The 26,235-nt window shown below is 38.2% G+C and overlaps 1 protein-coding gene across 2 annotated transcripts in view; it reads right to left on the bottom strand.

Annotated features, from left to right (window-relative positions):
* MMS22L (MMS22 like, DNA repair protein) overlaps window positions 1-26,235 on the bottom strand; it is a 98,669-nt gene that overhangs the window by 6,146 nt on the left and 66,288 nt on the right. For both annotated transcript variants that reach the window (XM_049817626.1, XM_049817627.1), the window contains 8 exons: window positions 22,742-22,932; window positions 20,122-20,272; window positions 15,267-15,409; window positions 14,347-14,489; window positions 14,027-14,186; window positions 10,929-11,098; window positions 3,090-3,301; window positions 572-738 (listed from right to left, as the gene is read on the bottom strand). In XM_049817626.1, the coding sequence (XP_049673583.1) occupies window positions 572-738; window positions 3,090-3,301; window positions 10,929-11,098; window positions 14,027-14,186; window positions 14,347-14,489; window positions 15,267-15,409; window positions 20,122-20,272; window positions 22,742-22,932 (1,337 nt within the window). The remainder of the gene's footprint in view (window positions 1-571; window positions 739-3,089; window positions 3,302-10,928; window positions 11,099-14,026; window positions 14,187-14,346; window positions 14,490-15,266; window positions 15,410-20,121; window positions 20,273-22,741; window positions 22,933-26,235) is intronic.

Consider the following 26,235-nt stretch of genomic DNA (forward strand, 5'->3'; position numbering starts at 1 on the left):
TGAATCCCCATTTTGCTTAATGCCTCTACTGGCAGCAAGAAGTGGGAATTTTGAGCTTATGCACACATTCATTATACAACTCTGGGGTGAACAGAGTGCTTCATTTTTTAAGAAGCTAAAAATAAAGAAGTTCTCACTACCAAACAAAGCATGCTAAAAGAAGACTCAAAGATGCCTACAGAGAGCAACATGCTGCTTTTAATCCATTTATAATGCCTCTATGGGGAGAACATACGCTAGTCTTATTTGGTCTCAAACCTATAGGTGCAAGAAAACTTCCACAGTTTCCAAGTTTGGGAGAAATGAGATGGCAAGGATGGGGAGAAAGGAAATGCTCTTTAGATTCCTGAGAAGTTGATCATTAGTTCATTAGAGAGCAAAACGAGGCAGGACTTCTCTGCCTCTTGGAGACAGAAACCCCAGACGAGTTAATGAAAAAAGAAAGCTTGTCCAAGTTTATCTGGCCAAAGTATCTCATTCACCTCCTCTAAGAGTCTTAAATACTGGGATGAAAGATGCTCAGCAGTACAAAAATCTTAGAGAGATGTATTGCAGCAAACAAGCAGCTCACCTTGTAGCTCATTAACCAACACCATGCATTTCAACACGGCTGGGAGAACTAAGTCAATGTCACACAGTTCAGTGCTCTGGGTTCTCTGAAGTACTTCAAGAATGAAAGCAAGAACTGAAGCCAAGCGAGGAGGTGGAGCATTACCTTTGAACTGCATGTAGTTTTCACTGGGAAGACAAAGCAAACCAAAAGAGAGTCTATAATTTGTTTTTTTCCATTCAATGCAAGCACCATACACCTTAAAATAACTTTGTGATATTTCAGCAGGAGGCCTATTACATAGATTTCTATCTTTATCTAGGCTCAACTAATGGCTTCTATTTGTCTTAGTCTTAGAAAAGACTCCCAATTTATCAGAGGACAGTGATGCCTTCTGACTCTTCTGTTGAGGGAAGTGAGAAATAGCAGCTATCATAATTATAGTTAAAAACCAAAGTGTGACTATAAAAGTTAAAATATGAAGGCAGCTTCATAAAATAACTGAAAAAAATTGGAGGAATCAAGACTCTAAGACCCTAAACCAACATCCAAAAAACAACTGTTGTTCAATTACTTTATTTAGCTTTATGTGCTTTTGTCAACTCACAATCCGACTTGTTATAACAGCTCTGCTTTTATACTGGTACTGTTATTTTATTTTTGTCAACAGTATGTTGTAGCGGGGCAGCCAATGTCTGCTTTTGCTCCATTGCAATTAACACAATCATGTCCAGTATAAAATTTGTTACAAACGTAAAAGGTGACCTGTAGATCTGCAGCAGGAGCAAATTTTGACATCATGCACACTGAATGTTCCAATTTGAATGGCTTGATAGGTTATTTTTCCAGAAAAGGATATAAAAATCTGAACTACTGTTCATTTGACATTACAAATGACTTTACTGGAACCTGAAGACAGTAAGTTTCAATGGGAGTATTCAGGACAGAAAAGTGCCAGTAAAAAGAACACAACATTTAATCATCAGTTAGCAAGAACACTCTCAAAAGCTGCAAAATAACTTTTTAGGTATTTAATATTAGGTACCATTAGCTACCCAAAAGAGGCATCCATGTTTACTGAGCAACGCATCAACTAAGGACTACTATCCTTGTTAAAAACTTACTAAGGTGTGCTTCTACAACTTTCAAATGAAATCTGACTTTCAGAGATGTGGGCATTTCATTGCACAGCTTCAGGGCACTGGTATAACTTGGCAAATGAAAGTTGTAACACTTTACTTCTATATTCCTTCTATTGTGTGGTCTTACTTTAATATTAGCAACTCTGAAATCTTCTATCCCATTAATTTACAATGAAAATTGCACACTGATTTTTTTTGGAGGTGCTCTTCCGCTAAACCAGTTCTTTGACCTGGGCAATACACCCCTGATGATGTGGTTCAATTTCCTCTGTGCAGCAGCAAGATATTCACTTGCTTTCATATGTCAAAATGGCTAGCGATCTCTGTATGTATTTGTGTAAAGACTGACTGACTGCTTCCTGACCACACAACAGCTTGTAAATCAGACTGCTGCTCAGTTCTAAGATATTCTTCCCAGATCACTAAGAAACTTTTTCATGTCTTACAAGTCACCAAGTGCCACTATACTTTCAGAACTTACTTTCCACTATCAATCTTAAAATTCACACATGCATGCACAAATTCACAAATAAATTTAAGATGATTGAGTATTCGTAAGTTAAAAACATGTCAGAAATCAGACTATGAAATCTTAATTCACTCCTTCAATATGTGATAATACAGGCTTTACTTACAGGATTGCCTGTAATATTTACTTAAAATCAACACTAAAATTCTCTCAATCAACATGTATACATACTCTTCTAACACAGAAAAATACTATTACCTTAGATATAAGCAATCACGTTATATTTGAGGGGTTTTAATTCCTCTCCCGACCTAGACAAAAAGTACAGATTGTTCCCTATTCTGCAGTACATAAAACAAAGCTTTGGCTTTTCAGCAGCAGAGACCCAGCATTTATAGCTGCTGTTGACATTGTGCAAGTAGTGACAGCACAGTGAACAAGTACTCTCTCCTTGCCTCTACCTCTCCCCTCTTCCCACACCCCAAATTTTCCTTTTCCCCTAGGTAGCTGGCACACTTATTTATACCCTGACACTTACAGGGCAACAAGGCCTCCCATGCGCAGGTAACTGTGGCACCACTACGAGTCTGTGACCCTAATACAGCCTGAGACACAAACATACGATGATGCATATCGGAGTGCAATTTTTCTAGAAAAATACTTGCTTTTCATGTGGCCCCATGCGATATTTTTTTCTTATAGTCTAGGACCTCCATCCTCAGTGACTCTCTTATTAGCCTCCAGATCTTCCCAACTTTACTCTTCTGCTCTATACACGTTGCCCTTCCTTTGCTCCCTGTCCAGCAACTTACCGGCTCTTCCCACAGCCAAACTATTAGTTACTGAGAAGAAAACAGCAGCATTCCCTTTCTCATTAGCTATTTTTGAAATCTGAGTAAGTGATGGTTTTTACTTTACTGGTCCTTACTTTATGACATGCAGAGTGGTCTTCCTTAGACGGAGCATCTGGGGGGCTGTAATGGAAGTACATAAAGCAGTCAGCACAGGATGCTGTCCGGCTCCAAGTGCAGTCGGAGAAGAAGGGAGAAATCGTCCAAAATACTGTTGAATGATGCTCCCAAGCAGTTGATTTAAGTAGGCGCCCTGCGTTTGGGACTGACAACATATAAAGGACAGACCCTGTAGAAGAAAATTTTTAAAAGTGAGAAATTGAATAAATTTTTAACAATACTTTTGAATAAATCTTTAACAACCATAGGCTAAATACTCACTACATGCTGTGTAACCTGCTGCACACAGAGTAACTACTGCATGACAAATAAGCATCAGTAATTTCCTGCAGATATGATGGTCTACAAATGAAGACAGAGCCAGGGCAAGGCTTGCAAAGGAGAGAAAAATCTTCTACTAGACTAATTAATATATTGGAAGATAAGCTTTGGGACATGCAAGCTCCCCTTCAAATTTGAAATAAAACCTTGGTGATTCAGACCTGAGAAGTGTTTCTGTGCCCAAGAGCTCCCAGTTTCTTTTGCAACTCAGTATGTGGCCTAACAAAGTACAGTTGGGTAAGATTTAGGAAGGGAGAGCGAGAATACCTCATCTATTTGTAAAGCACCGTGTGAAATTTCTGTACGAACAACATAGCAGAAAAATGAGGACTTAGAGTCGTGGTCTGACAAGACAAATCTGGCTCATAGTGTGACCAAAGTAGGGTAAAAATTAGGCACCATTTATGGGGTATTTAGAGGGTTTCTTTAAATCTGTTTAAGATAAGGCTAAAACTGCTGCGATTTATCCAATATAAGCTATATTGATCCAGAGAAAAATCTATAATGAAAGTACTTGCTCAGAAAGTGCCTATATGAGCAGTACCCATAGTTATACAACATATATATGGTATGTCTCTGCAGAAAAGAGTATTCTTCTTACTGGTATGGGTTGCTGTGAGAAGAAGTTAAGAGTTTCCTTCCTCTTTCTTTGATTACTGAAAGCAGAAAGAACAAATCACTAAGAAAAAAAAAAGTCCAGTGATCTCCTATCACAAGGGTCACAGTCAGTGGCACAAACAGAAGCCTCTTGAGAACTGTTTTCACAGTAGTTTTGTCCAACAAGAATAACGGCATAAAAGAAGTTCAAGCAGAGTTCTCTGGACAGCTACTTCAACAGTACTTCAAACTTCGACTAGCATTGCAATTCAGACTCCAGTTTTGGTAGGAGGAGTATCTGCCTGAATACTGATGGTTGCTGAGGTAAGCTAATGCCCCTAATATATGAATATATAGTTCAAGACAAGCTGCTTTTATTCCCCAGCTATTGACAATGAGTATGTCTGTTGCTTTTCACATAGAAGTCCCTCCCCCAAAAGATTTTCATTTACACCTGCCTGTGTGAACAGGACAGAACAATTCATTCAGAAAAAAAGCAAGCTGAGACATAGCTGAGGGTCTTCTGGGCAGTTTCTTGAAATGGGGAGTTCCCACTTTTGGTTCCACAGGAAACGTGAGATTTCAAGAAACGAGGTGCTTCAGGACCTGCCAGAAGACTTGCTGTAGGTGGCCCTCTTGAACACAGACATGTTTGGTTAGAGTTTAACTTCACATACTCCTAGAGCCCCTGGGTAATTTTGGTAAGTCCCAGTGATAAAAACCACACTTCCTGAACTGGGGCTTTGATAAACAGTTCAGATTCTCTCCTCCTTTTGAGTACATACGGCAAAGTTTTGTAGGAAAAAGCAGCTGCTGCTATATCAAAATTCTTAAAAACACTGCTTAGCAAGTAGCAGACTCAGAGAAACTGTTACAGATGACGGATTATTTAGTATGTAAGCTTGAGCGTTTGGTGTTTTCAATAAGATGTTGCAGCAGGCATAAAGAAGAGTTGTCTGTGCTTTCTGTACTAAAGCTCTTACAAAAAGATAGAAAATATTGCATAATCCCAAAATCAGAGCTGGCACTCTTAAGGCTCTAGACTGTTTTAACACTACAAAAAAACCCCACCAAAAACCTCTGAGAAAGTGTATTAATCTATCTGATAAAAAGGACACAAAGAACATCACAACCTTACAGAGGCCACCTGTAGGAATACATGAAGACATAACATCTGTGAAGAACTAACAATGATAATTACTAAAATGAGACAGTTCTTCAAATTAAGGATCAACAAATGCTACACAGTATCAAGAAAAGAAGAAATCAGTTATTATTAAATAATAAGAGTTACTGTTTTTAAGAAATTATCCCAAAGATACTTAAAAGGTGCAATAAAAACCAAAAAATACTAGAATTTAGATATCTGAAGGAACACTGACTAATTTTTGCAGATCTTCTAACAGCTTCATTTGAAGATGGCTCAGCAAGTCTAGCCTGATCCTTCATAAAAGCATTTTAATTTTTTGAGTCGAAGCAAATCGAGTCTAATTTTTTGGGGTATGGGATGGGAAGAGATGTAGTCTGAAAAAGAAGGGAAAGATTAAAGAAGAAAACAACACCCTGTCAAGAGCATTACTGAAAGGTACTCTTCTAAACTAGAGAGGAAAATAAGGACATAACTTCACCAGTGATTTTTTTTTTTCTTCTTATAGTTATCTGATGAGGACAGAGTGCTCTTGAAACCGTATAAGGAGAGCTGTTAACTTAAGAAGTGTTTAAAACCATGGAAAATGCCTTTTTTTCTGTAATCTAATGTTTTCTTTAGAAAGGATTCCAGGTTCCCTTTTGGTGGGTCCAGCAGAGATGCTGCCTCTCGAAAAAGGTGTAATTTTTAAAACCACATAGTAATACCAACATTCTCTCTTCACTAAGGAGGATCCTCATAATTTTTCCTAATGAAAGTTACAAGATTAGCACCGATGGCTTCCAAGATACAAATTCTTTTTTTGAGTTAGACAACAGTGAGAAAATTCACCTTCCATTTTGTTGAGAGCCAGAAAAACACCCCTGAACAAAGTATCCTTCTCTTCTACATAGTAGAAAAATCCATGAATCGGTCCTCACACATGAAGGGCATATCTACAGCATCAAAGCACTTCAGGGAAGATTCGTCACACCTTTGACCCTGACACTTCTACTGTTCCCAGAAGTTTCCATAGAAGAATTTGGATTTCTCTTTTGGACATGAAGGCCCATTGACTTTAGCTCAACACTGTGTTCTTTATTTTGGACTCTTTTTTCTCACATAAGTGCAGAGACCTGCACAAGGTCTGACAACGCCAAGTCCCAAGTGGCACAAGGGATAAATTGCCAACGCTGCACAGTAGCTGCAAATCTGTCAGTGCAATGGCAAAATATCCTAGGCAGCACTGGCCAAGGATGTGATTACAAGGAAATCACATAGAACTTTCTTCTTTTAAATCCTACCAGTAATTAACAGAGATGAAGGAAGCTACTGTTCATATGAGAGAGAAAAGAAACACATGCTACTGGACTGCAATTCTGGACCAGAGATCTGAAATCAATCACATCAGACCCCTAGGACAATCCCTACAAAGCAGATGGACATTAAAGGGTTGATAGAGCCGCTCTCTTTTTCTTAACTATGTTCTTTATCCATCTTCTGAGGTTAAAAAAAACCAACTGAAAAAACAAAGACATTTTAAGGGGAGCAGAGGGGCATGACAACATCTGCTCCTCATTTTAGCAGAAAGGCAATTGATTCCTGTGCGTGTTCACTGCAGGAACCTTTTGTGGCCAGAGCTGCCTCTTTCTTCTGATTTATCCATATATCTGTAAATCACCTGTGGAGAGCGAAGAACCGATTAGTATGGATTACTGGAACTATTCACTGCAGAAATGCCAAGCTACCTAATGATGACTTATAATATCAGTCCTGCTGTTGGAATAAATCTGCTGTTCACCAATTAATGTTGTACAATTCCTATTAAACACATACTATAATTCACAAAACGTATTAATAAGCTTGCTTAAATATCGGACCACAGATGTGGCTCACAGGAGGGCTTTTAAGGTCTGATCTCTGACAAATGCTGAGCCTGCACAGGCCCATTAAAATCACTGGAAAATGTATGTGCCAAGCACTACTTAGAATTAAGCTTTTTCACCACTCTCCTGCATTTAGATAGAAATCAACCATCTCCTGTGTTTGGACAGGATTAATGCTGATAAAGCAAGCAAGGTATCTTACCTTTCCCATCATTATATATATGATGCTTATTCCATGCACCTACACTGTATTCTGCAAGATATATTTAAACTAGTATTTATTCTCTAAAATAAGTTTTGTACACTGCTTCAGTTCTTTCCCATATTACTGGTAAATGTGTACCAAAATTTCTCCAAATCATTCTCCAAGAAATCCATCCAAGAGCAATCTCAACTGCTCTCAAATTTCCTGTGGTAAGCTTCAGCAATCTACTATCACACAAATCAACTCAACTTCTTTTTAAAATGACAGAATATCTAAAGATAGATTTTTATATGCCTCACTATCTCATAATTAAGAACAGTCCCATCAAATTATAAAATGGCTGTTCATTCATGTTCTTCATGCTTCACTTTCTGAAGTCCATCATTCAAACAACTCTGAGGACAATTTTGATATTATATCCCAACGAAATCTTTCTTAGGTCATCAAATATTATCCTAACAGATGCCGCACAGTGAAAGAAATAATATCCAGACAGTAATCCTTTAGGCAAGAAAAAAAATACTAGTTTAAAAGTTGTTAGAGCTAAGCTATTTTGACAAGGCAGCATCAGTGACTTAACTTCTAGATAAGTTCCATGTATAGTGGACGACAGACCAGCTGCCCAATAACTGTCAAACGGCACAGCTGTATGGCCCAGATGTATATATACAGTAAACACAAACATAACAAGTAGATAAAGTCAGTCTGAACTGAGGAGAGAGAAATGCACCATCTAGTCTTAATTAGCACATTTGACAATTATTTGTGCTTGTGTAAAGTTAAACAAAGCCTGTAATTTTGATCTAGTAAAAATAAACCTGTAGGTTTGGGGTGGTAAAGGAGGGTGAGATACAGTCATCGGTTTTGATGAATTGTGAAGGTAGTAATGAACTATGGTGTGTGGAGAGAAGGAGCTTTGTATGTTGCCCTAAAAGATGAAAAATTGGCCTCCACCATTATAGGGTGACAAACAAAGGCGATGCCCTCTCTTAGTACAGCACAGTGACGACAACGTTGTCCTTGGTTTTAAGCCTGCTGCCCAAGTTGTGTGGCCAGTTGCATTACCATTTCACAGGGTATGTGACCGTTTGGGGAATCTTCTTCTATACAATTCTGGAATTCTATAGGATTTCATAAGATTGCTGTATCAATGAATATGAGAAATTAATTACCTGCTACTAAGACTGATTTCAAATCCTTTCAAAAACCCACACAAAAGGATCAAGTAAACCACATTAAGTTTAGTTGTTAAAAGCTCTGGAAAGAGGGAAGTTTCGCAAACCATTGCTTGCAAACTAAGACGTTTTCTGAGATCTAAGGAGGTTGGTTGTTTGTTTTTGTTTTTGGTTTTTTTTGTTGTTTTTTTGGTCCCATCCCCGTCCGTACCCGTGTTGTCCCGTCCCCCCTGTCGTCCCCCCCCCCGACAAAGAAGTAGCAGCCCACACTGAAGGAGATGAAGGAGGAAAATTCAGAACAAGAAAAGAAGAGAAGATTCTGAGTAGAAATGCTACTCAAGGGCTTTTATGCTTTGACTATGAATAAATGTATAAGAAGATATTTTGCATGGTGTCCAAATTCCTGTTTCTTTATTTTCATGTAACTGCCAAAGGATTAAGTTGTAAGCTAGAATATTAAGAGGGATGGACCTATAGAACAATGTTTGTCAAACAGTAGGGTGAATTAAGGCTCCGGCACTAAATACCACTGTTCCACCTCTACGAACAGGCACCAGACACAGGGCAGCCACCCAAGGAAGGCCTGATCACACATTTCACCAGCAGTTTAAGGTAGTCAAGGTGGGGTTATTCCCAGAGGATTCTGTTTCTCCATCTTTCCTCCCACCACATTTACATGCTTTCCCTCCCACATATACTGTTTTATCACTTTTCTGATATGCCCATTTGGGTTTGTTTTGGTTTTTTTTTTTGTTCATTTGTTTTGTGGGGCTAGTTACTAGTTGAGTCAGTTCACAAATTGGTATTGACAGATTAAAGCAAATTAAATGGGAATGCACATGGGAGTGAAAGGGAATGAATTTAGCCTTAAACCAACTTGGCTTAAGCCAACTGTGAAACAATAACCTGAGAAGTCAGAGAGTGCCTAGAATCCATGCAATCTCAAAGGAGCTCAGAAGCAGTCCTAAGAGAATTTTTTTTAAAAAAAACCCTGATATTGACATATTTTCATTTTGAGTTGATTCTAAATTGGAATTTTTCCACTTTCCCAAATAAAGGGGAAGGAAGTATTTTGAAATGAATGAAGCATTTTGAAGCATTTAAAAATTTTGGAACTTTGTAAATACAAACAATTAATAAAATGTAGAAGTACCATATTGAAACAGGAAAAATAAGTCGTCTCCGCTGTCTTCTGTCCCCCAAAGTGTTTGTCAAATTAAAGAACTACTTGTTTTTTAGAAGCAGCATTTGTCCAAGATAACCTATTTGGTCAATAAGATCATCTAGCTTAGCCAGAAAGCACATGGACTATGCAGCAGACTGCTGAAGAGTACGACAGTGAGGTCAGGAAGTCAGAGACTGACAAAGAAAACAGGAAACAAGGGTCCACAACACTTGAACTTCAAAACCAACTTGAGTGGCTTCATCTTAAAGCTACATCTGTATGTGCAGACTACAGAGAAACAGTGGTCTCTAACTAAAATACCGAATTAGCAACCAGTCACACCGTGGTCGTATCAGTGTCCAGATGGTCCTACGTGTATATAGCTTCTGAAAATACCTACAGAGCAGCAAAGCAAATCATATTCTGCACATCATTATATAATCATATTCACTTCCGTATGACATGCCATCGATCACAATGCAACTTTTGAAAGGAATAAATCTGAGAGATGCTTACAATGTCACCACTGCATTGTTTCACAATACAATCCTGTAAAGTAATCAGTTAAGCCTGCAATCAAAATGAAGACTTAAAAGGGAAGAGAAAATAAGTAAGCAAAAAAGACCCAAGGATTTACAAGGACGAACATGTGAACTTATTTTAAAAAAAATATATTCTTTTCCTCACTGGCAGCTATTAGCCTCTTTCTACAGCATCAAGAAGCCTTACAGAGTTTCAAGAGTGACAGGTAAACTGAGGGAAGAATAGGAGGAATAACGGGCAAGAAAGCTTTAGTCATGTAAGCGTAAACAGCAGGAACTTGGTTCAGCAAAACATATCCTCAAACTATTAAAACAGTGCCATGATACACAGAGGATTGTCTTTTGTTCCTAAAAGCAATGGAGAGAGAGCAGCTCATCCTTAATAATCTACAGTTAGCCAAGTCACGGATGATTTAAAACATTTGTTTGCTCTGCCATCTCAACAAGTGTCTTGCTACATATCATGGTTATTTGATCCACTGTTTCAGAAATCTCTCACATCAGAGACCAGTGTAAACAGCAGGTTGGCTAAAAGCTTTCTACACACAGCTATTAGACTAGCAGCTCTGGAGTGTACCACAGCATAGCTGCATGCAACGAGAGGCAAGCCAATGGGGTGGCATTTTTCCTTCTACTTCTACGAGAAGAAAAAACTCCTCTTGCTGCTTCTTTTAAATTCAGTCAACGCTTGTTTTGATTAGGGAAAAAGAAAACATCCTCTGCAATATGAATCTTTTCCTGAAGATAGGTTTTTCTGCTGATAGAGTTCAGCTTTTTACCTGAAGATAAAGAGGTAGGCTTTCCTGAATGGCAGACAGCAAAGCCACAGGCAGCTCTTTGTCCTGCTGGAGCACAGAGTGCGGTAGCAGTAAGCAATCCACAATGCGGAACAACAGTTGCTGTGCTTTGGAAGTAGCCAGTATCGGTGCCCAGAACTTTACCAGACATCCTGTTGAAAAAAAAAGATCAAGAAATCCCAAAACAGTTTACACTCAGGAAAAAAAAAAAAAAAAAAAAAAAAAAAAAAAAAAAAAAAAAAAAAAAAAAGAAAGCCTAAAGAGGCAATTACGTTAAATTAGATAATCCAAGAATAGCAACAGCAACTGAAATGTCTCACTCCCATGTACTCATTCCATGTTATCCCCTTAGAAAAAGCCCAGTCAAGATGACTCAAAGTCCATTTACAGTTGAGCAAAATGGAAGTACTAAATTGACTCAATACATTACAATTACAAGTTCTTAGGCAAGTGGAGCTGCTTTAGTAAAAGTACCATAATGCTAAAGAAAGGACAGTCTCTCACATCCATGCAGAAAAATTAACTAAACTTGACACATAACACTATTGCAATCAGCCCACATGCACTTAAACATTTACCTTACTGTATGCATTCATCACAATTAGCAGAGACACTGCCTTTGCCTTCCCTTCACATTTATCTAACACCACTGTGGCCACATCAGTAACTACTCACATAGCAATTCAATGTTAGGAAAATATCTTTCAAGTTGTATTTAATGCATCTAATTCAGCAGATTAAAAAGAACGAGGGGCAGCCAAGTCCGTTAAACCAGCATGGTCTCTCCAGATCTTTGTGGGCTCAGTTGACAAAACGAGAGCCTCAGAGAACACCTTTCTTGTTTTCAACACATTGATGTATCACTTGCACAGCTTTGAGCCAGTTTATAACCTTCCTTTTGAGTTGCAAAAAAAAATGTAAAAAGGTGTTGATGTGTAAACACCTAACTTTGAGAAACATCTTTATTGCAGGTGAGGTGTACTTTTTCTTGAGAAAATAACTCTATACTCATGAGTGTTAATACTCAAAATACAGATTAGAAACCCCAAGATTTCTACATAGTAGTTCCCACAAATATTCGTAACTTTATATTTAATTAGAAGCAAGAAGTAGTTTGCTGGGTTGAAAATACAGGAATATCCCAAGAAAAAATATGTTTAAGACTTTGAAAATAATGAAAGATCAAAAGTAGGCTGTTACAAGATATTACTAATCCATAAAAGTCATTCATTACCATCTCTAAAAACAACGCAAAACAACATTAATCTTGTGGAGTGAAAGAAAACACAATGATCAATCATAGAGAAAGAGAACGATCACTTAACAATACTTCTAATAATGTTGTCTAAGCTTCCTGTTTTGAAAGAAACATGCTCATTCCAGCTGAAAGTACTCCTTCTATTATCACTGCTGTGATGTATGGGACAGTAAAAGACACAATCTGACCACAGACAGGAGGTGTTTAGACTTGTTAAGTTTCTTGCTTCGTCATTACAATTTAACAAGCCCACAGAATGTGAGCGAGTGATTGAAATACACTTAAAATATTTCTTTTCTTTTAAACTTTTTTATGTTTTCTTAACTAAAAAGAAAGGACAATTTCTCGCACACAACAGCATGACTGATGATTAATCATTTCCTGCTGCAAAGAACAGAAAGGAAAATACCAATCTAAAATTACTTTACAAGGCTCTAGCCCAACCTCTGGATATCTAAAAACATTTGATTTGACCTAAGTCTTGTGTAACAAAATATGCAGATCTTGCAGTAGAAAAGTAAAGTATTTTACAAAATTCATATTCTATTACATTTGATGCACCTTCTGCATCGTGGTCACGCTTTTCACTGTAGTCCTTATAATCATGATGTACACTGCGTGTACATGCAAATCATTACCTCTGTCTTTAAGATACACAAGGTTTACTCTGTTTTTAAAGGTGAGTGAGTCAGACTGGCACATTCATTCATAATAAACAGCACGCATATTTTTCCATCTTATCAGTGGTTCCACACTTCAATGAACAAATACCAGAATTTGGGCTTTAGTAAAGTTCTAAAAGGAAGCAGATTACATTCCTAAACCAACCTCTTCACCGTCCTAACTCCATTAAATACAATGCACCATGTCATAACACTGTGTCGTGGTTTAACCCCAGCCAGCAACTAAGCACCACGCAGCCGCTCACTCACTCCCCCCCAACCAGTGGGATGGGGGAGAAAATTGGGAAAAGAAGTAAAACTCGTGGGTTGAGATAAGAACGGTTTAATAGAACAGAAAAGAAGAAACTAATAATGATAACAATAACACTAATAAAATGACAACAGTAGTAATAAAAGGATTGGAATGTAAAATGATGCGCAGGGCAGTTGCTCACCACCCGCCGACTGACACCCCGCCAGTCCCCCAGCGGCGATCCCCCCACCCCCACTCCCCCAGTTTATATACTGGGCATGACGTCCCATGGTATGGAATACACCGTTGGCCAGTTTGGGTCAGCTGCCCTGTTGGGCTGTGTCCTGTGCCAACTTCTTGTGCCCCTCCAGCCTTCTTGCTGGCTGGGCATGAGAAGCTGAAAAACCCTTGACTTTAGTCTAAACACTACTGAGCAACAACTGAAAACATCAGTGTGTTATCAACATTCTTCTCATACTGAACTCGAAACACAGCACTGTACCAGCTACTAGGATGATAATTAAGTCTATCCCAGCTGAAACCAGGACACACTGCTTCTCTAGCTTGTCACTGTTTCTGGTTTTCTTTAGGTAAAACAGGTCATTTTCAGTGGTAAAAGACATTAAAACATGTTACTTTTGAAAACACTGATTTGCAGGGGGAATTTAAAAAAAAAAACCAAAACAAAAACAAATACAAGGAGGTTAGGCATCAGGATAAAAAACAATGAAAAACAGTGCAAGAGAATTAAGTATCTAACTAACATCTTGGTAGCTTTGCTTTTTTAAACCAGTAAGATAGACAGTATATAGAAAAAAACCACCCAAAACCTAACAGGATTACAAGTCACATTTTACTGACTCCTTAAAATTATTTTCTAAAAGAAAAGAGGTTGTAAAATAATTACCTATGATCCAATATGTAAGCTGCAGACCTTCTGGAGGTCCTTTTACCTTCAGGTAAGGTTTTACATACTTTAATACATCACCTAAATACTCCAGAGTCTTTGCTACCATGGCAGATTTGTCAGGGAGTGTCTGCAGGCCACTGTAAGTTCTACCAACAGCCTGAGAAAACAGAAAAATTAAAATAAATAAATACAAATAAACTTACTAAGTCTCTCACAAGGGTTGTATGAGTAATTTCTTTTCATACACCAAACAAAATCTGGTACATACTTCCTTTTCCCTGAAATTGTCCTATGAAGCTAATGCAAATGTACAGTACCTTAATGAATTGGACAAGAGCGTTTTTAGGGTCTTGCTTGAAAACTGACTCTTCAACATGAGCCTTTGAAAGAATGTTTTCTACTTCTGAGAGTTTAAAAATCAGTCTTGTCATTTCAGTCAGCTGCTCCATATAGGCTTTCCCTGATTGTTTACAAGAGAGCACAGCAGTAAATATAGTATACAGTTAAAATTTTCGATTTACTTTAGTCCCAAAATCATAAAATGAAACATGATTTTAAAATATCTAAAATACAAGGATTCTGCAACCAACTGCAACCATCTCTCTAGACAAAGAAAGTGTGTCTAAACTAGTTATGTTTCTAATACAGATATATGAGAATGAAGAGTATTACCTATGTATAACCAAGTCTTATTTTACTAGTAGTTTTCTTCAAAATCTACAAAATGTGTATGAAAAATAGTTGCTAGAAGATGTGTTCTACAAATAATTAGAACTGCAGTGTTTTATAGAAGTGATGAAGCACGGCTCTAAATATCCATAAAATATCCAATACAGAAAAGGGAAGAATTACTTGCAACTGGATTTTTTCCCTTTTTTTTTTTTTTTTTTCTTTTAGGGCATGCACAGCATGTTTTCTGACTATTTACTTCAGATTTTCACTTTTTTTCAGAGCAGTTTCTCCATGGGGGAAAAATAGCTTGTCTCCTTGGGAGCAAGTTTTTGTTCTTTGCTTCCAAGGAAACAAGCTCTTTTATCTTTGTTTGTGATAAATTTGTCATATGCAGAGCAGGCAAACTATCAATAAATAGCACAAGCAGCATAAAGAAACACATTTTGTAATTAGGTAAAAGTAAAGGAATACAAACAAAAATACATTTTGTAATTAGCTCAAAACGTTTGCCAGTTTTGCAGTATAGAATCGTTACTGCAAACATTAGGGAAATGTGAACACTTACCAACTGTTCGCTCAGCATCTGTCTTGGCCAGCATACCACTTGGTTGATCTATGAACATTTGCAAAATGCATCGAAACCAAGAACGTACTGTCAAAGCTTCATAGGATGTATATCCCATACGAGAAAAAGCTTCACACAGTGCACTGCATAGGTAGAAGAGGAAGAAAAAGGTAAAGAGATCTAATAAAAGTATGCAAAAAGGTGGCAGAGTGTCTCATTTAGCTGTAGACACATAGAAACAGTGCACAGAAACAATTAGAAATAAAGTAACAGAAAAGCCAACTGGCATTCCTGCAGAGTCCGGTACTCTGCAGACTTTGCTCACAATATCCTGATGCCCAAATACAGAGAACGTGAAAAATTTGGTAATGCCATGCATAGTAATATAAAAGCATATAAACACATATACATATGTTTTTGCTACATAAAACAAAACAGGGGGGGAAAAATTCACACAAAGGGAAATACCTTATTCTAACAATGGATAATTTGACAGTATTATCTAAATTGATGATGTACAATGCTGGGAATAGTTTATCTGAATCAACCTGGAACTTCATATTGACACTGCTTAAGCTACTCCAGCCTTTCACGTAAAGCTAGCTCGGGTGCCCCACGCTACTCTGAAGTCTGCTTAGTTCTAACTACATAAAAGATGGAGAAGAGAAGGTCTGCTTTAGCAAATAAAGATATGTCATGTTAGTAACAGATCAAAAAGGGAAGCATAAAAAGGCACTTTGGAGATGAGAAAGGAGAGCGCTATACTTGATGTACACTTACAGACATATGCATTTTATGTATGTATACACACACAAGTATATACATTCCCCCACACAGCAAACTTGCTGTATATACTTTCAACCAAATACTTGCTACTGTTCTGCCAGCCAGGTGTCAGGCCAGAGTCAACGGCACCATCAACACTCAATGCACAATCCCTGTAATCCATTGTTCAGTATTCCCAAAGTTTTATTTGCCTTACCATTATGAGTAGCTGCTGTAAGCAGTTTTTCCCAACCATATCAGCCCCGCACCATTAATTCTGCAGATACTCCTTGCTAACGGACAGTGGGTCTGTTCTACACCCTGTTTCCAATTCCTATCGGATGAGCTCCATGTGTGCTTCAGGTCAGTGAAATTTCTTGAAAATAGTTACACCTTTTTATTTGAGAGATTTCCTCCCTGGTCAGTCCTAGGTGATTCAACTTCAATGAAAAATGCTTGTACTCTTTTCTTGATATATGTACATATAAATCTACTTATTTTCTACTGACTTTTTACTCATGCGTGCAACAGAAAGTCAACACAGGTCCAGATGGAAACCTAACTGGATTCTGTTTCTCACTAAACAACATTAGTAAAGTCTTCTTTCTGTTTCATTTAGTTAAAAACCAATGACAACTGTATATTTTGTCTGAACATCCCTGCTGAAGTACTATTGACAAAATACGGACACCAAATGCAAGCAAATAAAAATATAAAAAATGAAAATTAAATTCCAGTACCAAAAGAGAAAAAAGCAGGATGCCTATGGACTTAATGCTCTTTGCAGTAACATATTAACAATTCCAGCCTTATGTAATCTTGATGTACACAGCGGGTCTACTTGGCCCCAACAGCTCACGAAAACACTTTCTGCTGTAGTCTCACTCTTGTTTCTCTTGCTTGCTGATAGGTAGTCCACTTAGGCATCTTCCCAGAACTGAAGGATTAGGAGCATATTCCTCTCAAGAAAGGAAAGAACAATAACTACCTGCTAGAAGCATGGCAAGTGGTCCTTTTAAACCAGTGAGCTTATACACATGCTCAAATTAGTTTAAAGAGGTTATAATGGCATCACACACTGCACAACACGGATCTGGAGAGGAACTTTTAGGCACTACTGCAGAAGAAATGCCAAAGCTTGTGTGTGTGTTCCCAAGGGCACAGCTTGTCCATCAGAACCTTTATTACTGATATTGAAATAGCTGATATGCAGAACAAGCTTCAATCTTAAAAGAGACCAGGCAGAGCTTGCACGGTATAGAAAAGCATCAGCAACAAAATAATCTTTTTACTTTTTAACTGAGAATGTTTCATGTGAATATTACCAGAGCGCAGTAACCATGACGTCTTAAGATCCCAGCACCTAGATACTTTGACAACTTTTGCTCTACAACTGCCTAAGGTAAATAAGTACGTGAAGCATGCTACAAAAAATGTGCTGTCTTATTAGCATATAATAAAATGACACTGTTTAGAGTATGATACCTCTGTATAATTCCACCAAAAAAAGTCTTGTCTTAGGTACTCATTGTCCTTTCACAAGGAAATCTGAGCACTTTACAGCTCTGTTGATGAGCTAGGGACATACCTTCACTTAGTCTCAGATACTTCAGTTTTTACCTTGTTGGCCTTGAGGCAACTGATAGGGGAAACAGACAATTCTCCTTGAGGCTGGGCAATTGCAACCCCAACACCTTAGGGGCAAAAATATGTTCCTCTCTGTGAGTGCTTTCTGTCCTATGCTTCCAGCAGGGGGGAGATTCAGAAAAGCAGAGAGAGTAAGAACACATGACAGAGAACCAGAAAGAGTGAGAACATACACACACGTAAGCAAAAGACAGATATCCATTACTCAACTCTGGAGTCATGCTTTCTCCTGCTAGTTCTCTCAGTATGGATCCACAAACCTGACATTTTCAGTTAGTCCATGGCACAACCTGCCAGAGGAGGGCAAGGTCCTCTCATTCCTTTCTAAGGCAGTATTTGGAAATAAAGGTTTGAATTCCCTCGGAGTGCAAGACCCACTTGGGTTTTCCAAATACCTGCACAAGTGCTCTAACTTCTCAACTAATGTACACCAGCTAACTATCATCAATACTAACTGCATTTGTAGATGAAATTACGGCAGCAGGGCTATATAGAGAACTCAGTACTAGCCATGTGTGCATGCTCTGCACTTGCTAATGCAATCGTGCTCCCAAGCACTTGGAAACATGAATACTTTGGCCTCGGTTCCAAATACAGTAAACGTTACCTCAGCCAGCATACCAATGTATCTGCAGATACATATATAACAATGTCAGGTGCTTAATGAATATTGCTAATGAATACTTCAGTAACTGCTTTCAATGACTGACTTAAGTGTTAACTGGGGGAACCGGTAAGGTAATTAGCCTTTAAGCACCTAAATTATACCAAAATTCCAGTTTAGGCATCAAAATGTTTTTCTTATTTCACCTGAAGAGCAACAAAATTCAACTTATAAATGGGTATTTATGTGCTTAACTCCTATTTCATTCAGCAGAAGCTAGGTATCTGCGACCTAGCATGAAACTCACCCTATAAAGATCATACAAGAGAAATACGGCAAATCAGAGGACTGAATGCTCCTCTCCCGAGTTCCAAACTGACACACGAAGAACTAAATTCAACCTCTTTTAACATCTCCCTCCAAGAGGGCCATAGCCTCATCTTTGCTGATCACACTGAAATAGTCTTTACCATATCCTGATTTACAGCTATCCTCCTTAGTACAATATGTACCCTAAAAATGTGCAACATTTTTCACTTTCAAATGCATTCCGACATAGAAACACTCCCTCCTTCTCTCTCATCTCTCACCTCCCCTGCTTCCAAAGCCTGATTCAGAAGCAGGGCAAGGCGGGGGGAGGGGGGGGGTAAACAACACCACACCAACCACCACCATTCATCATAGGTTCATAGAGGCCTACTTAAAGCAAATAAAATTTCTCAGGTTTATAAAATTCTGACTGGACAGAGTCGTGGGCAATGTGCTCTAACTGACCCTGCTTGAGCAGAAGCATTGGACAAGTTAGATTACATGATCTCAAGAGTCCCTTTCAACCTAAACAATTCTGTGATTCTGCGAAAATTCAACATTGGCATGTAAAACACAGGAATGTGATAAATTTTCTAAACCTACTATTTAATTTAAAACATCCATTTAGCAGGTCTCGGAAACCTCAGCTACATGAACATTAATATGCAATCAGAAAACGTTCCAAGCTTGTCAAAAAGAAAGTTTTAATGCATGCATTTCCTTACAGTCATTCTCCTTATACTTTCAATACTGGCCAACCCATCTTCCTCAGCTTCCTGCAGAAGTTCTTTGCTTTAAAGAAGTCAAGGTATTTAAACATGCAGTACTTACTATATAGCATCTTCAGATTTCTGTGATAATGTTCATCTTGACTTTTTATAAGATTTAAGTTTTTGTGTTAAGTGTAACTGGTAGGGGAAAAATAAGACCAGTACTTTTAACTAGAAATTTAAAAAATTTACGTTATAAAGAAATTTAAAAAAAGTTACGTTATTCAACTTCAAATGCAGCCAGGGCAGGAGGCTGCTGCCTTGCCAAGCTGTAACAACTTTGCCCAAGTGTAATAACAATAGAAGGGGGTGGATAAGTATAGCTATGCAAATTCAAACTAGGTTATGGGTTCAGGTATTTCACTTTGATGCAGTATTGCTCTTCATGGAAGTATTTCTCTGAAGACACTGTCTAGGTCCCCATTTTCCAAAATCTGTTAGTAACAACACTGTTTCCATTGGGAAAAAACAAGCGGTTAGCTATATGAAAGACAACTTTTTCAACATGCTTACCTATCTTCCTGACAAATTTTGAGCATCTTAGGCTATTTACACATAAAAACAAACAAACAACCCAACCCAAATAACACCCACTATCCCCTGTGAAACGTCCCAGATGATTTCAAGAAACCTAGAACTTTAACAGTTGCAGAGAACTTGGACCATCTTAATAAAATATTACTGTTTGAAGCAACATTTTTCACAAGTCTAATGAAGGAATGAGAGGGTACTGGAAGAACAAGCAGTCACAATTTTTCACCTGTTTTGAATTAGGTGACTTAGATATCTTGACACCAGCTGAGGCCACACCATGTCATCCCATCCAAACAGCTGCATCATTGACAGAACAGGCTGTGGCTGGAGATCCGATAGGGCTTTGCTGGGTATATCCAAAGCCAAGAGAGTAAAACCTAATTTTAAAGAGAGAAAAACATGGCACCATATTAATGGTTTCCCAATACATCCCTTTTTCATTAGAAAGCATTGAAAATTAATTATGATTAATAACGCGCAGTCTGGGAGTAACAGAAATCTTAATTAAAACTGGGCAACTATTCTAACAGATAGTGTTTGTACACGTGTTAAAATGTAGTCTCTGTCCCAAGGAGTTTGTAAGTCAACATGACACACTGAACGCAAAGGAGGGAAAATGGATCCAAACATATGCAATTTTAAATATACTCCTGAAACCACAGATTATCAATCCGGAAGGCATAGCTTTACCACCTATGCAATAAAAAAGATGTCTTAAAAACTTGCTTTTTTGTCGTCTTGGCCTCCCTTTCTTGCCTCCATCCACCACTTCTTCCCTTATACACATAAGTATTACTGTGCTTTACAGGGTTGAGTTTTATTTATTTGCTTAGCTGTTTTTACACACTTTTCTCAATGAAGAACTGTATTTGGCAAGAATTCACTCAGTTAAAGCTGGTATCTCTCTATTTTTAGAATAGACTTTCACGTATCAGAAACTACTGTGTAAATAAAACACTACGGACAAGCTTATTCTTGAAAAAAAGGATCTTCATAAAACAATTGCAGATCTAGAAACTGGGACAGTACTTTGCACAGTTTTTGTTAATGAAGCATAACCTTTTGCTGTTTCTGTTAGGTCTACTGTGGAATCTGTATCTAACAATACAGCATAAAAATATAGCACATTCTTTATGCTGCAAACGACAAAGGCATTTAAACTGAGGAAGAAAATGTAATCTGAAATGCTAAGCAGTTACTAGGTTATAGGAAATGAGAGGCATCAAATGAGTCAGGAAAACTGACTTTGGAGGGCGATGAAATAAACAGGCTCACTAGTTCCCAAATTCTCCAGTTCAAGTTAAATATAAGTGTAATATTAATTTATTAAAATAGCGATTTATAAAACTGCATGCATTGCAAAACTGATTTTGAATTAGGCAAAAAAGGCTAGTTTTCAGAAACAACAATGAAGCTATTTTAATTAATGGTGTGGGGACAGACTACCTTAAGCTATGAAGGACTTAACGTTTGCTTACGTGCCTCAGAATAAAAAAGGAGGTCACATACAGAGTCTCCACTCTGCCTTAGGTGAGGAAGCAATTTGTGCCAGGCTTCTTCCAGATTATCACATTGTTTCTACAGCATCAGCCATAACATGGGTGGAGGAGAAATGGGAGAGGGAAGCGATAATGTGGGTCCCAGGCTAATTTGCCTGGCAGGGGGAGCAGGAGAGCCGTGACAGCTGCTCTCTCCTCTGGGCTGCAACCTCTAAGGCAAGAAGCTCCTGCAGCGCGGGAAGGGTTTGCCTTTCTCTGTAGTACTGCCTCACACACCTCTATAAAGCAGGTCACAACTGCACTCCCCTGCTTCTAAGTGGAGTTTAGAACAGATTGTTCTTTTTGCTATTTCACTGCGTTAATATAAAATAAAAAGATATGACGCTGTAGGAAATGAATGAAAGTTTTGACATTAACAACCTCTTCCTTTGATTTGTATTGCTGTTTCCCATGCATGCTTCAGCAGTGTGAGACCACTACTGTTGCATGCTGCCTCCTTCATTAACGTTACCTACTAACTACTGCAGAGCTGCTTCAAATGAAGGATCTTTTAACTCTTCTATTACTAACCTGGTACTTCTGAGCTTGTAACCTTAATTCATATCATGATGGGAAAAAATATTTTATATTTCACTTCTCTAAATTTTAGTTAAATAGATACAAGATTTCATTGTAACTACAGAATATAAAGCTAGCTACTGATGTTAAAGATCAAACTGGGATTTCTTTCTATTCACTGCCATGCTGACTTGTTGCACGTAGAGTTCGCCTATGGAATGCTGTCCTTGAAGATTAAAACCCTTCAGTGTAAAGCAAGATAAATAATTAAAACAAATTATGAAATGGTTTTATGACCATGACCAGAAAGGTTCAGCAAAACACAACAGTCACGTAATAAAACCTTCTAAAATTTGTCTTCAAATGTAAAATATTATTTTACAAAATGTAGTTTGAACCACAACCATAATGAGTAGTTCAACACAAAATTATAAAAATTCTACAAAAAATATGTAAATTCTAGATACAGTGAACGAAGTTATTCTCATTTATATTGATTAACATTTGCAATGTTGATTATAATCTGTGACTAGTAGGGAAAAAGAAGTCAGGTTTGTATAGCTTCAAAGCCCGTTGGAGTGCTCAATCTGTTTGTATTCTACCAAGTACTTCAACACTACAATATTTCTTCTTGTCAAAATATTTAGCACACGATCTACTTTTTTGCGTTTACGCATATTTACGTTACTACATGGAGGCAGAACTACCCCAAAATGCAAAATCCTTGAAAGTTAGCGACCCAGCAAGCAGCACCAAATCCAGTAAGTCGCAGGGAGAATCAATGCTAACCTGCAGCTGTATCAGCAAGCTGCGGGGAAGGTGGCATCTGTGACATTCTCTGGCTCTTCAAGTAGGGAAAGAAATTTCTCCAGAGAGCGCTGGCGACAGCAAGGTGGTGCTCTTTAGCCGCTAATGGAAGCTGTGCGTCTGGGGCCGTGCTCCCTAGCTGAAGTCCCTGGCTCACACGTTTGTGCACACTCCTAGGGAGAAACAAAAACAATGTTTACGTTCAATAAATGAAAAATTCACATCTTTTAAAAACGCATTTACAACTACTTTAAACCATAGAGCCTGAGAACTGAAGGATCATTTTGTGCAATTAAAACCTTTATGCAAAGACATTATGCATACCAGTTATTTGACGGATGAATGATGGCATATTAAGCATCGTAAAGTTAATGTTAATTACTAATGTCAACCATTAATTATATGCTTTTTAATATGTCAGATCAAAATGAGAAATAGGCAGCTTTAAAATTAATATCTGCACTTTGCAACTGCTAGCATGACACGCAAGCCTGCTTACAATCCCGAGCCAGATGCGTTTTGAAAATTTTTGTCAGTAGGGTGTTTAGGATAGGGCTGTGTACAGCAAATAATGGCAAATGATTTTGATCAATTGTAAAGCTTCCTTCTGAAACGTATTTCTCATTTGTAAAACCTCACTAGGTACGAGTTTAGATAAGAGAAAAGATTCATTTCATCCTGATGCGCTGCAGACAATTAGGTTTGACAGCAATGCCCACAGCTTTGTTAGTACAGTAAGGACAAAAGTTACCTCTACACGTAACTCCCATCTCTTCCTGAGACAATGTGGCATGAATTCAATAACGCACTCAATTTTCTTTGATTCTTCTAGTACTATTCCTGCTACTTAATCTAATTTGGAAGTTGTGACTTTCTAGAGGTTTAATAGAGATATGTCTGCAGGGAATCAATGTTCTCAGAGAAATGGGGGGCGGGGGGGAAGCATTAATAAATTTGTCTGGTAGAGCAGGATAGGAGGCATTACTGCGCTGGGCTGATCAACTAAATAACATGCTTATTAAAAACAATCTGTAGGAACGCACTATCATTCCTGTTCCTATTTATCTTCTGGTCAACTCAATTGAGATTGTGCATTAAAGCACAGGCAGCATTATTACATTTGCTTTATTAAATTCTATAAACAGCACTGTAAAGTCAGAGTCAAGATATTTATAAGATAATGGCAAAAGCAGAGGCATCGAGACTTGCCTTAACACTAACATTTGTAGACTATAATATTTTTTCCTTAATTGCCATTTTCGCAACAGCAACTGTTTTACAAAACTATTCCCCTAGATCTTTATTCTGTGCTCACCCTAATTTGAAATAAACCAAAACAAAAATAGAAAAGACTCTAGCCCCTAGTTCTCTTCTGGGAATGTGAGAAAATTATGAAAGAATTACACAACTCACAGCACTCATTAGGACATCTGAAATGGAATAATTTTAAATAAAGAGTAGGCTGGCTGCAAGGCCTTCCCATACTACGGTTGATATTAGAAGCGCATCTCATTATATCAAATTAGTATCCAAAAATTCTGCCTAACACATAATTTAAAACATAAAACATACTGGCTGTCAAAGGTAACGATACCTTATGCCTGCCTGCAGGCATCCATTAGTTTCAATAGGACAGACAGAGAGAGAATTGAGTACCAGCTACTTTTCCAATGGCTACATTTAACAGACATGGAAAGGTATGTAATATTAGGAGGAATCAAGTATATCTTTGAGAGACAGTGCGAGTCTAAACACAAGAACAGAAGCCAGGAATTCTAAACCCAACATTTATTCCCTCTGTGGCTTCACATAAATCATTCAGCCTTTGTTAGCCTCAGTTTCCCAGCCATGATATTTGGATAGTAGACAGCTTACCCTTTAAGGATGCTGTGAAAACAATCAATGCTTAGAAACTGAGGATTATATTCAGTATGTCAGTGGTATTCCTATTTACAAGGCATATTCGCCAAGTCAACATGAATTGAAATAGAAGTGAGATTAGCATAAAAAGTCAAGCAATACTTCTTTGGGAGTATCCCCTTATTAAAAAAGGGGACAAAGAAAAGGGTATAGAAATAGTGAGGTCTAGAGGACAAAAAATGAAAAAGTAAAAAAGCAGGGCTAAAGAAGCAAGTTAAAAATATATTTTTGCCTATTAAAAAAAAAAAGTTTAACAGTAAAAACAAAGGGCTTTTCTGTTTTATTTTGTTAAGAAAGGAAAGCGTCATGCCTCATAGTGCAGAGAATAAAACTTCTGGGACCAAATTCAGCCCTACTTACATCCAGAATATGCTGTAAAATTGCACAAAGACCTTTTTCTCTCCTCTAAATTGCCTCTCCAAAGAAGGGTGCCTTGCATCTCCTTTAGCCATCTATGCAAAGTAGAAGGGTGTACAGACTTCCAAAGTAAGGCAATATATCTCTGTGTCAGTGGAAGGGCAACACGTACAAATCAGTATTTATGTTTATTCATAGTAACCTACACAAATGCTTGCAATAAGGTAAATGCTTAGAATTGATGGGGCATCAATATATGCTGCAGCTGATGTAGCCAGCTACTTCTACCAACAAGCACATTTTTAAATTCTGTAAAAATATGGATAAATACAATTTTACTTTTTATTCAGGCTTCCACATTTTTCCAACACTAGCCAAGCATATCATCAAAGACAGAATCATAGAATGGTTTGGGATGGAAGGGACTTTAAATTTCATCTAGTTCCAGCCCCCCTGCCATGGGCAGGGACACCTTCCACTAGACCAGGTTGCTCCGAGCCCCATCCAACCTGGCCTGGAACACTGCCAGGGATGGGGCAGCCACAACCTCTCTGGGCAACCTGTGCCAGTGCCTCACCACCCTCATCATAAATAACTTCTTCCTTATATCTAGTCTAAATCTACCCTCTTTCAGTTTAAAGCCATTACCCCTTTTTCTACCACTACATGCCCTGGTAAAAAGTCCCTCCCCATCTTTCCTGCAGGCCCCCTTGAGGTACTGGAAGGCTGCAGTAAGGTCTCCCTGGAGCCTTCTCTTCTCCAGGCTGAACAACCCCAACTCTCTCAGCCTGTCTTCATAGGAGAGGTGCTCCAGCCCTCTGATCATCTTCGTGGCCCTCCTCTGGACTCGCTCCAACGGGTCCATGTCCTTCCTATGTTGGGGGCCCCAGAGCTGAACGCAGTACTCCAAACATAACTCCAGCTCTGAAACTATATACATCTAGTTTTCCATTGTGTTAAGAGCTCTGGAACCACCAGTTGCCTCATTACAATGGTAATAACTTGGTGTTCATTTTACTTGTTTTCTATCATGGATTTCCTATTTCTGTAAAAAGAGGCATTTTCTCATTTTGCCATCAGATCAAATAAACCCTGGGTTTATAAAAGAAGGGAACGTTTGTGCTACCGGAATAAGAACTGTGCTGAGGTATAGGTATAGCAGTAGCATGGGGGATTACTTTCTACATCCTACACCTGGG

This window comes from Accipiter gentilis, chromosome 15, assembly GCF_929443795.1.
Source record: "Accipiter gentilis chromosome 15, bAccGen1.1, whole genome shotgun sequence".
NCBI classification, from domain to species: domain Eukaryota; kingdom Metazoa; phylum Chordata; class Aves; order Accipitriformes; family Accipitridae; genus Astur; species Astur gentilis.